The 18613-nt window shown below is 29.6% G+C and overlaps 1 protein-coding gene across 1 annotated transcript; it reads right to left on the bottom strand.

The window, feature by feature from the left end:
• Window positions 1-469: 469 nt before the first annotated feature.
• Window positions 470-14380, bottom strand: LOC112690978 (nose resistant to fluoxetine protein 6-like; the record flags this gene model as incomplete). Its single annotated transcript, XM_025565082.1, is given in 11 exon segments — window positions 470-579; window positions 727-869; window positions 1909-2098; window positions 2182-2323; window positions 2908-3101; window positions 3165-3333; window positions 3400-3563; window positions 7536-7729; window positions 7819-7910; window positions 13715-13932; window positions 14169-14380. Coding segments are annotated over 11 exon segments (1828 nt in total), but the record flags the coding sequence as incomplete, so codon positions are not given.
• Window positions 14381-18613: the final 4233 nt, after the last annotated feature.

Here is an 18613-nt window from a genome sequence, read left to right as displayed (position 1 = left end):
CCAGGTTTCTTACCACACTCCATAAATATATTTTTATTAAGTGTTTTTTCATCTTAATACTCATACTAATAGTGCATTAAAGTCTTTTTTATTCATAAACGCTGCCTTCTCCGGTGCGATTCTGGATCTGATTTTCATAACGCAGCTTCTGTAATGGTTAATGGAGCTATCTTGTTGTTTAAAATGTTCATTTATTCAAGCATCCACTTCTTTCTGTTAATATTACATCTATAGATTATGTCTAATTGTTAGTAAATCGTCTTTTTTTAGTTTTTCATAAATGAATAATTGCTATTTTTGGAAGCATACTCATCATTCAGAGATTTTTTATAAATCCTACTCATTATTGGCTAAGAGTGCAATATCAATAGCGCATGAATACTTAATTGAGATGGTAAGTGTGGACCTCATTCAAATAATTTAAATAAAATTAAATAATTTATGGCTTAAAAAGAAAACAATAATTCACCTTCGTCCAAACAAATGCTTCGTCAAATTTATAAACGGTGCTTCGACAATCATATAAAATATAAAACCCATCAAATAACATTTAAATAAACCATAGATCCACATTTCCAACTGAAAAATATGAATTTAATAAATATAAATTAATTAAGGAGTAAATAATTAATAAATAGTAAATATAAATATTTATTCCTGGATGTAAGTGTATTTATATATTTTAAATATGAAAATTCATATATTTAAATCAAATAATTGACTTACAACAGTTGATGGCAAAATATAAAGTGGTACCCTCTGTTGTATCTGTAACATTTGCAAAACAGGAAAATTGACTAAGAAAACACTGTATGTAAGTTTTCCCAAAATTACACTCAATTTATTTGAAATTACATTTGTAAGCAACCCTGTAATAAGTATAACGAAGTTATGAAATTTTCACAAGTTAATTATATTATTAATATCAATGTGTTGTGTATTTGAATATAACAATTTCATCTGGAATTGTAATTGCATGACGTTCAGTAAATTTGTGATCATAGAAAAATCATTTTACTTTTATCCACCAAATAAAATTATTCATTATAATCCAAGTATCTTTTTACACAAGAAATATTGTTCATTTCAACAGAATCTGAACATACAGTCATAAAATATATGTATATTACACTATAAAATATGAAATTATATATAAAACTAGCTGTCCCGACACGGCGTTGCCCGCGTATTAGTTGGTATTTTGGCATTTTCGTAGGCCATGTATTAGTGTTATTATGTATGAGAAAATTTAAAAGTAATAGGTAAAGTATCTAAATGTTGAAATTAAGTACAAACCAACATATATATTTTCTGAATTTACGTCGTACCGAACTTCGCATTTTATACCTTTGAACATTTCTCGAAAATTCTATAACTTTCTTCATTACAACAATTGCAATGCAAAAAATAATATTGAGATAAAAACCATAGGTTAGGTTAGTTATATAATTCTCGGAACAATTCATATCTACACGCCGACGACGATAAAACACACACAATAGAAAAAAGGTCAGATTACAGGTAGCTATATAGATACTTGCGGTCGGTCACGGGAAAACCCGAAATACACCATGCAATTATACACATTTATTAAAAAGGTATTTAAATTTTTAAAATATTAAAAAATTTGAAAAAAAACTATCCTATATTTAAAGTTGGACCAAATTACACACGGTGTAAAAAATTTCATCAAAATCGGTCCAGTAGTTTCGGAGATTATCGCGAACATACATCGTGACACGAAATCTTGTTCTTTTAAAAAATATTTATGGCGGCATAAATTTATAAACGTATGGCAGTTTATAATTTACTCATTATAAAAGATTTATCTTTAAATTTTGTTTCTTATTATAAAATAATTATTATACAAAATATAATTATTATTATAAAAACGAAAATTCAAATTACCATAACCAGTTGTGAAGTGGCAAAAACAAATCCATACACAAATTATTGTCCATGTACAATGACTTAAAGTTTGATACAAAGCATGTTCAATTGGATAATAAGGTCTTTTGTTTTTATAAAATTCAGCTCCAAGAAGTTGAACATACAAACAAACCAAAGTGACAAGAGTAGTTCCACCATAGACAGTTTTCTGTAAAAAAAATGTTTCTTTAATTTAATATGTAGAAATTAATTTTGATATTAAAAAAATTAAAATGCATAATTAAAACGTACTTGTGATAATTTCAATTTTTTTTCTTTCAATTTTTTCACAATATACCCAGATGCCAACCCAACCAAAAAAGGAATTGCTCGCATGTGAGTTTCTCTATAGGAATGATTGAATGTAATGGAACCCCTTGGATTTTTTAAGAATCTGTAATAAATTTTATTATTATAATGTTTCTATTATAATCATAATAGTTATAACAAAATAATAAATAATAAATCGAATTACTGTTGTAATGTTGAACGTTTAATAATTATATATGTAAAAAATACACTTATCAATTCATGTAGATTTTTCGGAAATAATTATGACTCTTCTTATATCTTACCAAAATCATGGTTATATATGCATATGGGCGCCCAGAGGGAGGGGCAAGACAGGACATTTCCCCCTCCCCTGGAAAAAATTAATTAAACGGTTAATAACAAGTTTTGCAATTGAACAACTGCGAAGATTTCAGTTTTTATTTAATAACGACTAAAGTGTATATAATTCTGACACATTTTATTGTTTGCTAAGAATACATTTTTAATATACTTTTTGGTGTTTGATTTAATTTTGCCCCCTCATAAGTTTCCTGTGAGCGCACATGCATAAATATATTTACAACGTATGTATATTTTACATGCATGACAATAATAGCTAGTGTTTAATTTAATACAAGATTTGAGGTTCGATTGACAGAATGACGTTAGAGTTCTATACAAACAAATTATTTATCATATACTCACAACAAATGTATTTTAAGTATTCCATCTCTTTTCCCAACATACGTGATAATAAATGATAATAAGAGCGATACACCAATCAACACACCATTTAAAATTTCTCCGTATGTAGCATTCTTCGTATAAACGCAAACAATAATTACTCCAATTATGACAAATTGCATATGACACGATATGTACCAGCTCCCTATAAGACACTGAAATAGTAATAAATATAAGTAGTTTATAGTAAATATTTACAAAAGTGAATGCAATCTTACTTGGTATTTGGCATCAAAATAATTACTTATAAATAGTACATTTGTCCACCAATAGTTTTTACATATCTCGGCTTCAGTCCCTGTACTTTTTGCCCAAAGCGGACCATCTCCTAGGAATGGCACGATATTTGTGGTGATTACCATTATTGCGCAGTATGCTGGTAATATTCTAAAATAGTAACAGAACATTATTTATCAACGCAAGGTTTAAAATATATATTATGGTATTCATTACTTTGTTGTTATGTAGGTAATCTGATTTACAATTTTCATCAAAGTTGGTTCAGATTTTTGAAATACTGGAGTGATTGTAATGTAAATGAGATAGCCACTAATGAAAAAAAATGGATCAACTAAGTTCATGCTGGTTAATATAATGTCTGGTCCATTGATATACATCTGTAATTATAATTCTTCCATTATAATGTAATAAATAAAAATTCTTAGTGCATAGTAGGTAGGCTATATTAACTTCAAAATCATTTACTTTACACCGACCATACTCAGTAGTAAAAACACGTCCGCGAAAAAACATACTAAACGGCATTAAAAAATACTACAAAAAATTACAAAAAAAGTAACAGCAATTTTTAAAATATAAAAAAAATGTTTTTGTGCCTTTTATATCATACTCTACACTTAGAATATAAAAAATTCCGATGAGAATCCCTCCGAAATAGTGCTCTCTATGCATTTTATAATAGGTGTTTTTTAAAATACTTAAACATATTTACGTCGTTAAATTTAATTTTTCATTAGAGTCATATGTGTCATGTACGCATTGTTTAACCTCAAAATATAAATATTTATAATAATGAGATGGATGGTCACACACACACATACATACATATCAAAATATATGGACCGAGAGCATACTGTATTAGTACGTACTATTGGACACTTAATTCTTGCTTAAAACCTCTAACACCAATAATTTAAAATGATGTGACATAGTCACTTCACAGAATATACAATCGAACTGACTTAAAGGGCAATTTAATACCTGGGAAATGGTTGACTATTCAAGGTAAAGGCAAGAACCAAGTTAAAACGATTTATTGCTCCATTTGCATGGTATTTAGCTTTTCCTCTACCTACAGTATCTTTTGTACTGGATGTACAAATTTCAAAAATATTTATGCCACTATTTAAACTCATGAAAAAAATCAAGTTCATAGTTCAGCAGTGGAAATCATTTATCAAAGCATTTAACAATTCTATCATTGAAATTTATGTAAATAACGTGTGATCGAGAAGTTGCGCACATCAAAATGAATGTGTTTGTTAATAGTATTTTTATTGAATTACTTTTACTTTTATTTATAAACACAAATACAAAAATATTCCAAATTAATTTATAAATATTCATTTAACATGTTTTATAACATATACTCAAAATGGCTGCCTTATTCATTAATGCATGCACGAACCCGTTTTACCACGTTTGTGGCCACTTTGTGCAATACGCTCACATTGATTAAGTTTATCTCCGTTGTTATGTTACTCTTCAATTCATCCAATGTTTGTGGTCTATTTTTGTTTATAAAAATTTAAGATAACCCCATAGGAAGAAATCTGGAGGTGTTAAGTCGGGAGAACGGGGAGGCCATAATCCTTTGGATATGATGCGCTCGCCAAAAAACTCGCGTAAAAAATTCATTGTTCTATTGGATGTATGACATGTGGCATTATCTTGTTGCAACCAACAATCTCCTTCATCGATTTCAAGCAACGAAATAAATTGTGTTATAATGTCTTGGTATACAACACTGTTCACTGTTGTTTCAAAGAAAATAGGGCCCACTATTCGACGACGTGATATGGCACACTAAACTCCAATTTTCTGACTGTGCAAAGGGGTTTCGTGAAGGGCATGCGGATTTTCGGTGGACCAAATTCTAGAATTTTGACTATTCACATATCCACTCAGATGAAACCATGCCTCGTCACTGAAAAAAACACGGTCAAGTTCTCCAATTCCATTGCTATCGATAAATGAACGAAACCATCTACAGTACAAAAGGCGCTTTTCTTTATCAGGTTCTTTTAATTCATGAACACTACGAACATGATATGCATGAAATTTTAATTTCTTCATCGCTTTTTGAGCACTACCATATGAAATTTGTGAGTGTGCTGATAGTCTTCTCAAGCTTTTTGATGGTGAACGCAGCATCACATTTCTTACCTCGGCTAGTTTAGCGTTAGTCAAAACGGTAGGTCTCCCGGTTCTCTTCTTGTCTGAAACTGATCCGGTTTCACGGAAACGGGCGATTAATCTCGTTATGGTTGAATTGTTAGGTACTGCTATATTCGGATATTTCACTCGAAATTCATCAACTACACAAGCATAAGAACGGCTAGCAAAATAATGTTCAACAATAAACACACGTTGGTCTTGGGAAAACGACATGTTCACAGAGAAATAATCAAAGCACTACTAAAAGCGTCGTATCAAAAATACATATAATAATGACGTCTAGATTAAATGTCGAGAATACCCATAGTGTTATTTTGAAATAACCGATAAAATTTATTTATCACAACTACTATTTAGAAACATTTCTATTTTGGTGTGCGCGACTTTTCGATCACACATTATATTTAAATAAATAAATAAACTTGATAAATTTAAAAAGAAAACAAGCACTTGAACGAATTCATGTTCTAGAGCAAGTGTTTGAAATTATAAAGCTTTTGGAGAAAAAAAAATCTTCCATGTAAAGTTTCAGGTTCATATAGTTATAACTGCGAGAATATAAATTATAGTTGGGAAACTTTTTAGTAATCTTAAAGTTTACGGTTAAGCGAGAATTCATTTTAAATGATTATTTGACATCTGCAATTGAAAGAAGCAAAAAGCGCAAAGAAAATATTTCTAACAATACTAAAGGAAAAGGACATTTGGTCACAATGCTCTCTAAGACTACAGTCAATAAAGTTATTTTCGTAATATTACAATTAATTTGAAGAAAAACTAAAGATGACTTGGGAGGTAGACAATTTAGTTTACAATTATCTCATCCAAAAATTATAGATTTTACTTATTATGTAATGAATTTTTTTAAATTTTTGTTCAAAGGTTGACAGTACTCAGGATATATGGTCCACAGATTAAGCTGCTATTTGTATATGTTGTGTTTTCAATTTCAATATAAAGAAACATCTCTTCGCTATTTTAGAAGTACAAAATTCAATTTAATTAATGTTAAAAACATAATTGGTGAGTTTTTCGATAAAGCTGCAAATATGCGAGGAGATTTCAATGGACTTCAAGCATACATAAGGAAAGAAAAATGAAAATAGTATTTACAAAATACAATTACAAAATAGTATTTACATATGGTGCTATACTCATGTATTAAATTTATGTATTTGTGATACTTATGATAGTAGGGATACTATTAAACTATTTGGATTATTGAATCGTCGATTTACTTTCTTCTATTAAGTACAACACTATCCTCCACCCCCTCCCCAGGACTCAAACAATCATATAGGTTGTACTTTTTTAAAATTAATATTAAGCAAGCGGTATCCATATTTTGTTAACATATTACTTATTACAAAATAAGTGACATTATAATATTGTTATATATCTCTGATCTTAATGTTTAGAATGATAATATTCATAGGTAACATATTTTATGTTGTATCAGGGTCTGTAATTCAATACATATAATGATTACCTAACCTGCCTCTTCCCCCACAAATTACGTTCCTAGAATGAATAAAGGTAACGACGATTGAGATTATTTGTTATTTTGTGTATTACGAGTACTTATTTCTGTATGAATGTGACCAGCACTTTCAATATTATTAACATTTCATACCGAGCCAAAACACAGAATTCAATATTTATTTACCTAATTTTAATACAATTCTTACTTATAACTGGATGCGTGTCATAATTACAAATTGAATACATTCAGAATCTTAATTGTTTTAGTAAGTTATAAACTGGTTAAATAAATAACTTATGTAATGTTATACATTTACATTTAACAAAATTATCTAGGAAATTGTTTTCGAAAATGATCTTTTTGAGTTAACTTACAATTTTACAATTTTTTTTTTTTTTTTGAAAAATTAAATATATAAACTTAAATATTTAAAAATAAAGATGTGCTACTATTCTAAAAAATTTTTATTCATTTATAAAGTTTAATTTGTAATCAAACCATACATCCTTCTAAAATATATAAACTAAGCGGTTTTGTATTAAATTATGTTGAATTTAAGTATTTTTCAAAATAAGTTGACTATAAATCGGAATATTTATAGTATAGACTACATTATACTCATCCATAAAATTGTATGTTTTGTATTAATGTAGTATATACATATTTTATTACCTAAAAATAAACTTACATTTTCCATAGTTTTAACATTATTCATTGGATTGCCAGCGAAATACATTAATCGATGACCAAAAATGATGAATGACATTATCAGAAGTTTAAATCCATAAATGACATTTAATTTACTTTTTTTGTCGTACATACATAAATCTTTGCCATTTTTAATAAACGAAAATGAATAGAAAATTGAATGGGTACAGTTTTCTGAAATTAAAATTTTAAATATGCTTAAATTTTATTTTAAGAATAAAATATATTATATCTTACATACGTATAAGTGTGTTAATACTTACTGTTATTAGGTGTATCTAGTTGGCAAGATATTGTTGTATACTGATGTATTGAAGCGACACAGCAAAGAAAAATTAGCACTACAAAAATGGCACTAAACCAATAATATTATAATTTTTTAATTTTATTATACTTGATAAGAAACCATAAGCAGTGTTGTACATAGATAACCAAAATATTATCTAGATAAGATAACGGATAATACATTAAAATTTCATTTAGATAAGATCATAGATAACGATTTAAAAATTTATCTGTATAATAGATAAAAGACAACCACATTTATCTAGATAAATAACAGATAAAACTAGATAAAAACATCATTTTAAACAGTTTCATCATTCAGAACTTACATTTGAAAAATGGTTATTTTTCTATGAATAAAAAAATTAATTATGATTTAATTGCTTTAAAATAATTTTAATTAATTTTGACAGAAAACAGTACAGAAACCTATTTTTATTTTTCATCACCCAAATTTTTTAAACATAAATATTTTAAGATATTATAAATAAACTATTTTTATTTCTTTTTATTTTATGTTATTAATCACTTTACAGATCGAATTAATTTATTATAATTTAAATAATGTATAATTAAAAATGAACCTAGTTTTATGATTTAAACATATACCTATAATTCAGGATCATCTTCATGGATCCGCTTCCTCTTTCGAGAAATAAAGTTATCCATGTTAAATTGAGAAATAGGGACAACTAGTTATTAACGTCGAACAGCCGAAAATAACTAATAACAATGAAGGTCGATGGAACGTTAAAGTAGCAAAGTATGAATGTAGGATACTAATAATAGTATTATTAATATTATTAATACTGGTCTCTGACAAACAATTTATAATTTTAAATGCATATCTCTATGTATGTATATTATATTTATAGAACACATGTTTGATTAACTATATCATCATTTTAAAACTATTCCACATAAATAGGTATATTTATTTTATTTAACCGTATGTATTTACCAATAACTAATTAGTGATTACTTTTACCTTGTTACTATTCTCTGTATTCACTAACACGATTCAATAACAAGATCTATATACATTATACCATTAATTAATTATACATAGATAGCCTATGGAATGATAAATATTGGAAATGCCTAAAATGTCTCAAATGGAGCTAGAATTGTAGTTGTAATGGATTCCTAATAATAGAATGCACTAGCGTTCCATATAAACATTTGTAATCTCCAATTTATTGTTATCCGTGATCAATGTTGAACTATAATCAATTTTAACCATTGTTATACGTATACGTCTGTTTGTCAAATATCGTTACATGGTTTATATGGACGTATATAAACTCTGCCGAAAAGGTCTTTTTACCTGTAAGAAACTTATCGATTCCGCCGAATATATATTCATGTAACATCATTACATTATATATACTGCCTATATATACATATACCATATCTAGCACGACGATATAGTGACGCGAAGCTAAGTAAGAAAAAAACATAGAAATTTTATAGAATAAATAAATAATATATTATATATATATATATATAAATCAACAGTGGCATACATCCGGGGGGGGGGGAAGCCGGGTTCAAACCCCTCCAGGGCAAAAAAAAATTTTTTTTATTATTGATGACGTATAATATATTCGTAGTTTCATTAAGCTTTGAACTTGAAATATACAACTATAAAATTATTATGATAATTAAATAATTATATTGATAGGTGTTAATGTTTTGTTAACTATGCTGTTTTTTTTTCTCAAAAACCCCCATAAACACCGCTTCTTAATTAGTCCCACTAATTACCTATGCGATAAATAACAAATCACCATTGCCAAAAAAAAGCGATAAACAAAAGCCATTAGTACCACCGATAACAATAATCAATCAAAACTCTGTACTACCAAAAGCCGGGCCACCTTCAGGTACCCCCACTGACAATGATGATGATAATATTTTCGACTGGTCTACACCCTGGTCAAAAAAGACAGACAAGAGAAAAAATAAAATTCTCCAACGGGTACCTCTCCAAATCCTAAACAATCAAACACTACGTACATTTCTAAAAACAAATTCTCTCCACTTGCCCAAAGCAATGACGTCGTTCAGATGGAAACTGATACCTCAACAAATATATCGCAGACAAAACTCCTATTGCCACCACCTATATTTATTAGAACCGATAAAGTGCAGTTTAATCTTTTCTGCGAATCCATTAAACAATTGACTCAACCTGATGGTTTTTTATGCAAATCTTCCGTAAATGGTTTGAAATTAAATACATATACAACCGACTCATATCGCAAAACTATAAAATTATTGAAAGACAAAAAAAGTCAACTTTCACACATATCAACTCAAAGATGAAAAATCATATAGAGTGGTAATAAGGCACCTCCATCATTCTACGCCTGTCGACACTATAAAGGAGGAATTAAATTCCAAAGATTTCACTGTCAGGAATATCCTTAACGTTTTGCATTATCAAACTAAAATACCTCTCCAACTCTTTTTTGTAGACTTGGAGCCTTCACCATAAAACAAAGATATTTTTGCAATAGACACACTTTATTACACAAAAATAAAAATAGAAGAGCCACGTCCCAGACGCAACCCAATTTAATGCACGCGTTGCCAGTCCTATGGCTATACCCAAATATACTGCAATCACCAACCTAGATGTGTGAAATGTGGTGAAAACCACCTTCTAAGTGAATGCAAGAAAAATAAGGACTCTACTGCAAGCTGTGCCTTATGTACTCAACCACACCCAGCCAACTATAGAGGGTGTCAAGTACAAAATGGACCACCGAAAATTCAACCGAAACTCCCCACCAAAATCCACCTTGCGGGATCAAAACTCCAAACCAAACTTCGTCTCAACACTAAGCTTTACAAAACACTCATCACACCAGGTCGTGTCAAGCCAGATCAACAGCAATGAAAAACCATCATACGCCCATACAACTTCCAAAAGAAACACCGCCTCAAACTCGGAAAACTATGATTCAACAATTCCGTAAGCCCCACCCCTAGCATCCTTCCTCGAAGAATTTAAATCACTAATAATTTCTCTCATTTCTCTTCTTACATCACTAATTACCAAATGGTTCAGTCATAATGATAAATAGTGCAACAAATATTATTCTCTGGAATGCAAATGGCTTATCCCAACACAAACATGAACTACATAATTTTTTAATCCAAAATAATATCCACGTAGCTTGTATCACTGAAACTCACCTAACTAAAACAATAAAATTAAAACTATCTGGTTACTCAATATACCGTGCAGACCACCCGGATGGTACGACTCATGCAGGCTCTGCCATAATCATTGCCACTAACTTAGTTCACAACCTACACTCAATCAATCCACAAACCAACCTTCAGTCAGTTTCTATTCAAATTTTCCTAAACCATGTTCCGTTAACCCTTACATCAGTCTACTGTTCTCTCAGCCAAAAAATCACCACTCAAGATCTTGCTCAACTTTTTATCTCACTAGGGAATAATTTCATTGTAGCTGGTGACTTTAATTCCAAACACCCAGTATGGGGCTGCCGCTCCACCTCTCCAAGAGGTAAAATCCTACACAAAACAATTACCGATCAGAAATGGTAACTCCTCGCACCTACTGGACCGACACATTGGCCCACTCACACCAATAGGCATCCAGATATTTTAGACTTCTTCATATTTTTCACCCCAAGTAACTTACCCGTTGCTATATATAACATCACTGATCTTTGTAAGTGTCTACAGATTTTTGATTATATTATATTAGATTGGGTTAATAATTAGAAAGTATATCATCGGAATAGTCGGAATTTAATTATTTTAAACAATGAGGAAAATGGTTAAAATGTTTTAAAACAAAATTTAAATGTCACAATTATGAAAATTACTTCCTTGAAAATTTTTAATTTAACAATTTAATAATATAACATTTATTTTGAGATATAGACCACTTCTCTTTATAGGTGGTTAAACAGAATTATATTTTGTTTGTATAACGCAATTATAAATTGGATATCTTTTCTTATCTCAGGTTATTTTTACTTAAACAGGTTTCCTGGACGACTTGATCCCCCTACGTCATTCTCTGCCTATCTAAATTCGATATATAATAATTATTTTTTCATTTATGACACTTACCGCCATCTATTGTCTCATTTTGCTTATTACTAAATAGCATTGATTATTGAATAAACTTTATAAATTTAAATTTATTCTATAATCAATGTTAAATACTATATAGCCATGGCCACTATTCAGTGGTTACTGGTTGGTTTCATTATTATTTATTACTTTAATCTAAGTTAATACATTGTTAATTATGGAACGTTTCAGCCAAAGATTGACGTTTTATGTCCATGTGTTCCAGTGACGGTGCTAGAGTTTGCGAGGCCCTGGGAAAAGTAAATGTTGGGTCTTATAATTTATATTAATAAAATATTTTAATTTCAGTTAAATCAGAACCGCGGGGCCTTAATTATAATTTAAGGCGCGGGGCCCTGGTCAACTGCCTCTATTGCCCACCCCCTCGCGCCGTCCCTGATGTGTTCACACAGTTATTGTCTATATTATTATTATATGAGTATAATATTAACTATTATGTATAAGTTTATTAAATTCCGGGCGTAAGCATTGGGCAGCGGGTATCGCCCAGTCGTCGATTATAAAGAAAAAAAAAGTTAATCGTTATTGAATGGTATTATTTGAAATACTTCGTTTTTATATGTTTTCTGTATAAATAATTTTATAATACCTTTTCTTCGTTTATAGAATATGTATATTTAAAATTTAAAACGAACATACAATAACACTAAGTGTTTATTATTCCTCGTTTCACATACCACAAAAAAAAAAAATTACCTTTTTTAAAATTATCTAAATAATTTATCTTAGATAACCATTTTATTTAAAAAGATGGATAAACAGATTAATGTTTTTATCTACATAATTCATCTAGATAATGCACAACACTGACTATATGTATATACATATTGAAATTCAAACACTAAATTATTCTAAATAATAAATGTAAAGTATAATAAATGAGATCTAACATACAGTTACAAAGTAAGTACAAGATTTTAATTTTTAAATACCTATGTTGTATGTTTATAATTTGTATTAAACTTATATAATAAAATTGATAAATAAGTAAAATATAAAATTATTTGAAAATAATTCCTCTTTATCAAAGCTAAATTATGTTTTTCCAAAAAAAAATTTTCTTTTACAAACATTACACAAACGAAAGGCCCAAAAAAATAATATGTCGACATTCCAAAATTGGGGAGCTGTCGTTTCTACTGCCCTCCAAATTTGATTTGATAATAATTTTCGGGGGCTAGTGCACAAATGATTGGTTCAAAATGGTTTTCAAAATTCCAATTTGGAGGTTAATGCTTTAAAACTATCATCATTCTATTTATTTATTTTTTTTTTTTTTTGTTGAGAGAAATGCGTAGTGCATATTTAATATGCATAAATTTTGACAAATATCCAATTTTGAGGGGGAGGATGCTGACATTTTCTCATTTCATGATTATTAATTTAAAAATATTTTTTACCGAAAAATGTAATTATGTTTTTAATAATGCTTAACAAACGTTTTAAAATGATCATTCTATTGGTTATTTTTCATATATATTTCAGAGAAATGTGTATTACCTAATAGAATTATATTATATATCGAAATAGTGAAGTGTTTCTTATAAATGTTAATACATCATAAACAGAAATTTGGTGAAATTAGTGGGGGGGGGCTGAACATTATTTGCTTATTACATTTCTAAGGGGGCTTAGACGCCTCAAGCCCCCCCCCCCTGATTTTCGCCTATGAAGCACATGATGCATTTACTGGGCTTTTAAAATTATTAATATTTTTGAACATCGAATTACCTTGTTATATAAAATCCTATACTCTTAGGGTATATATCTTCTTTAACAGTACATAGATGTGGGTCTACTTTAACAACAGTTTTGATTTGTTCTTGTAAGAATACTTTGTCCAATTCATTTTGCAGTGTTCTTTGTAAATCTGACGATGAACAAGAATCCGGAATGCAAATTCCTAAATTTAAAATGTTTCGTTGAATTTGATCTGGGTAATCAATCCACTGCGATAAAAAAATGAATAAACCATTAAAAAAAAAAAAAATTAACAAATAAAATTAAACCGATAAAAATATATTGTATATAAGTTGTATGTATACTTAGATAAGGTTCACATGGACCCGTGTACGCTAGTCCATTTCATTTTTAATATATATCATACTTATCTTTATCGTATGTTTTATTTGTAATTAAAAAAATATTATTATAAAAATAATCAAGTATTTGTTGAATATTGTACCCCAAGTACGTTCTGCCAACTTCCTATGTTATTCCTATTGTGTACTTCGTTGTGACTGATATAGTTTTCTGCAGACGGTATTAGTTTTATCTCGGATAAACAATACTGGCCTTTTATTGGACGATGTATATCAATACACTCATCATAAAGTCCCATGTGAAATGTATTCCCAGACAGAAAACCGTTTGGATGTCGATTCCAAGATTCTGCCACTGAAAAGTAAAATATTCACTCGTACAATCGAGATATTGCTTTATTTTACGTAGATGATTTACTTTAATCGCGAATTAATTTTTTTATATTCATTCGCTATTTTACTGACTTTGTGAACACCTGACGTTTAATTTTTATTTCGAAACCGATCGTACTTTACAAGTATAAAAATAATCGAGGCTAAGCTTTTATTTATTTCTATATTTAAACTATTTGTTTATTTATTGATATATTAATTTACGAGTGTTAACTATTTAATAATTTTTATTATTTTATTCATTAAAGGGATTCGATCCTGGTAGTTTTAAGGAGTTGAATATAGAAAATTTGTCACACGCATGCGTGAATGCCATTAGAGTGTGTTCGAAGTAAATTATCAGTAGTTACCCCTATATTACACCACTATATTTCTTTTTCTAGTATGCCGCGTTGGTCCGTTATAAATACTACTGTGGGGATACGGTCATAGGCACAACTAGTGTAAAAAATCTGGAGGGCTACAGCCCTCCTACTAAAACTTAAAATAACCTGTCGATTACCCCTACTCTTATATACCATGTTATTATATTTTAGATTCTGAGCCAAGTCGGATTTACTGCAATGTCTTTTTTGTATGTAACACTATTGTGAGTTAAGTATACTGTATGCAGTATACCATGTATAACATGGAATATTTATGGGGGGCTAAATCTTAGTTCCGGAGTGATAAGACCCCAACCTTAGTTACGCCCATGGAAACGGTGTGTAGCCTCACTGTCTTATGGTACCAACTGTTACCCTATAGCTTGTATTTTACTATATTGTATTATTTTTACATTTTCCTTATAATTTATATTTTATGTAAATCCTGACTGTTCGAACGACGATAGTTTGGGTGATAGCTCGATCGGGCTTTGCTCGCTTACGCCGCCGATCCGTCAAACGAGTCAAGTGCATGCCGTTTTTGTCCTGTATTTTTCGCCTTTCGAAACGTCGCCATTTTACCTGTGTTAAATATTTATACTTGTTGTACGCTTCTTGTTATCCTACTTCGTCGAGCATCATTTTTATTATTCCTCTGTCGAGTTTATCGTTTAATATATCATATATTTTTACCATTATTTGTATTCGTTTAAAATTTTTAAATCGCCTTTCTTTCAGTCACTTTGGACAGGTGTTCATCACACACCTTACACCAAACTACTTATTACGGCACCATAATATTGTTACCGTTATGCAGCCATTATCATTTTGGTGTTATCAAGTAAAAATCTGTTATCTAAAATATTGTGGAGATCTCGTGTTAGTAACACGATCACCCCCAACAGCTGTAAAGAGTATTGGTGTCCTATCGCAGGGAGAAAGAAAACGATACCAATTTGTATTAAAAAGGCGTTTATTACGTGTGTACACATAAACAACCAAAAAACATATATACAGAAACTGCAAGTGCGGATGATGACGGTGGTCGCGAGGTTTCGGTAGAACGTAGGGTCGAAGTCGTTCAGGGAACGTGTGTACGGGTCGCGATACGAGCGGGTGACCGCCGCCCTGACGTGGCGATCATTGGCGCCGTCGAAAACCATGGTAACCAACCACCTAACAATACAATGTTACCAACTCCGAGCGGGAATTATGTAGTGATGGTTCACCATAATATGTAACGTATAATACAATTTTGTAAATAAATCCCCTTATATAGTATGTTTGTCAGTAATATATTAGTATGTTGATTTACCTTGCTATTTATTTCTGTTTTTTTTTTTATAGTTTTTGGCAAGTCTAATAATGCCGATGAATTATGTTTAGAAGGTTAGTTTAGAAAGTTTAGTCCATCTTTTTTATTTGCTATATCACTCATTTTCTCCTATACATTATTTAGAACATTCAACTGTTTTAACCGTTTTACAGAGTATTCTTTTTGGTCTATTAAGTAAACGAATCTGTAATTTTTTTCAGAAGTTCTCTACTGCGTATTGGTAGGTTACTGCTATTATATTATATTTCGTTATAATCAGATTTGGATGTTTTAAAAAAGAAATTTCTATTACGTGATTGTGTACCGAGGGTAAGAAACATAAATATTTATTTACAGTTTGTTTTCCCATTTCAATATTCTTTTTTAAACAATCAAGTATCTGAAATTAAAAAAAATATAAATGTTTTAATAATTTATTTCGAGATTCAACTCCATTATTTGTACCATTTTTAATATCAAATTCCAATTTAAAAAACTTATAGAACCTATTATTTAATTTCCCATTACAGTGACAGTTGGTAACGTGTGATAGTGGGGCTACGTGGCCACACGAATAGATCTTAGCAGGAAAATTTTTTTTTTGTCCATATTTAATATTGCCTACATTTATCCCTGTTTTTGCAACTATCAAAATGTAAAAAAAACACTGATAAAAAGAGAACATAATTTTTATTACAATAATTTTATATATTGCTAAATTTAAATTTAAATAGTTAAATTAATTTAATAATACACAATTCGAAAAAAAAACAATATTCACTTACGATCGTCATTTAAAAGGTACAATTCAAAAGTAATAAAAAATATAACATTTTTATTACTCTCGTATTTTTCCACACCTCTAAGTTCGAAGTACCATATTTTAATCTACATTAAACGAGGACAATGGATTAGTGTAAGATACAGCAATACTCAATTATGAAAAAATGGAATTGGTAAATTAAGGTTTACTACAGCTGATAGAGCAAAATTGGCAGGTAGTGTATTTTATTTTATAGAAGACTATACTACCATCTATACTGGTTCCTATTCAAAGGGTTTAAATGATGTCCAAGATTCTGCGGAAGGAACAACATTGAAATGTGTATAGTATGAGTGTTATGGGCCAAATAGTTAGTAAAATGGCCGAGCTTGTCTGGAATACGGCATCGATTCTATTTTGAAATTGATGTAAGATTTCGCGAGCGCTTGTTGACAATTAAAATATTGACCATAGTGTCACGGGCGCAAATGTAGGCAATTAAGATAATTGCGGGCGCGCGAGTTTGCAATAAGACCACAGAATCGACATAGAAGGTGACGCGTGCCCGATTGATTTTTGTTTAATTCTATTCACAAACAATGATTTTGCCACAAATTTAGAAAAATATGATTTTTGTACTTGGAAATGACTAAATCTGTGTTGATGGGACCCATGGTTTAAACTTTAAACAGTTAGGTACGCTTTTACAACAAAAATACAAAATATTAAACTTAATTATAACACTTGTATTATATTTTCGCTTGAAGTATTCGCAATGAATTGTATATTTTTAAATTTTAAATTACGTTATTGTGTTTTTTTTTCAAATTGTGTATTATTAAATTTATTTAACTATTTTAATTCAAATTTAGCAATATATAAAACTATTATAATATAAATGATGTTATTGTTTTATCAAAGTTATCACATTTTGATAGTTGCAAAAAAGGGGTTAAATGTAGGCAATATGGTATAATATATTATAAAATATTTTTTTCCTGCGAAGATCCATTCGTATCCCCACACATTCCACAATCAACACTGATATCGATAGTAATGCGACAGTAGTACTACATGATATAAAGCCACTTGCTCGCCAAAAAGCCATGATAAAATTTAAACTGATTATTTAAAATAATTTTCGTCATATATAAATCATAGATCATAAAGTTACCTGCACCAATTAAAAAAAAAACAAAATAAAATTCTCTACCCCAAACTAAAAGTTATCCACACTGGAAGACCATAGTGGAACGCCATTTCACGTTATGTTCCTTATATTATCACCAAGGCTCGGAACTTAATGCGTTAAAAAATACTAGAATATGCGCATAAATATGCATTAAAAATATCAAAATATACGGTGTAATATAATAATAATAATAATAATAATAATAATAATAATAATAATAATAATTTATTACGGAAATAAAAATTCCAATTTACATAATATTTGACAAAAAATAAGTCATATAATTATAAGTATAAATATGATATTATAAATATGATATATATGTGATAATAGAAAATATGCCCTGTTGCTCAATTCCAATGGAGGGTTGGAATATTCCTGAAGAACTGATACCTCAATTGGCTGATCATTCCTTCAGTACTGCAGGAAATATAGATATACTTATAGGTGGGGAAATATTTTTCGACTTACTAGGATCAAGGAGAGTTCAACTTCAATCAGGAAATGCCTGTTTACAAGATACAAAATTAGGTTGGGTCGTTACAGGAGAGATTGGATCC

The sequence above is a fragment of the Sipha flava genome, unplaced genomic scaffold, assembly GCF_003268045.1.
Source record: "Sipha flava isolate LNK unplaced genomic scaffold, YSA_version1 540_pilon_pilon, whole genome shotgun sequence".
Taxonomy (NCBI): domain Eukaryota; kingdom Metazoa; phylum Arthropoda; class Insecta; order Hemiptera; family Aphididae; genus Sipha; species Sipha flava.
Note: the sequence above shows the minus strand (reverse complement) of the source record. Positions and strands in the feature narration are given on the sequence as shown.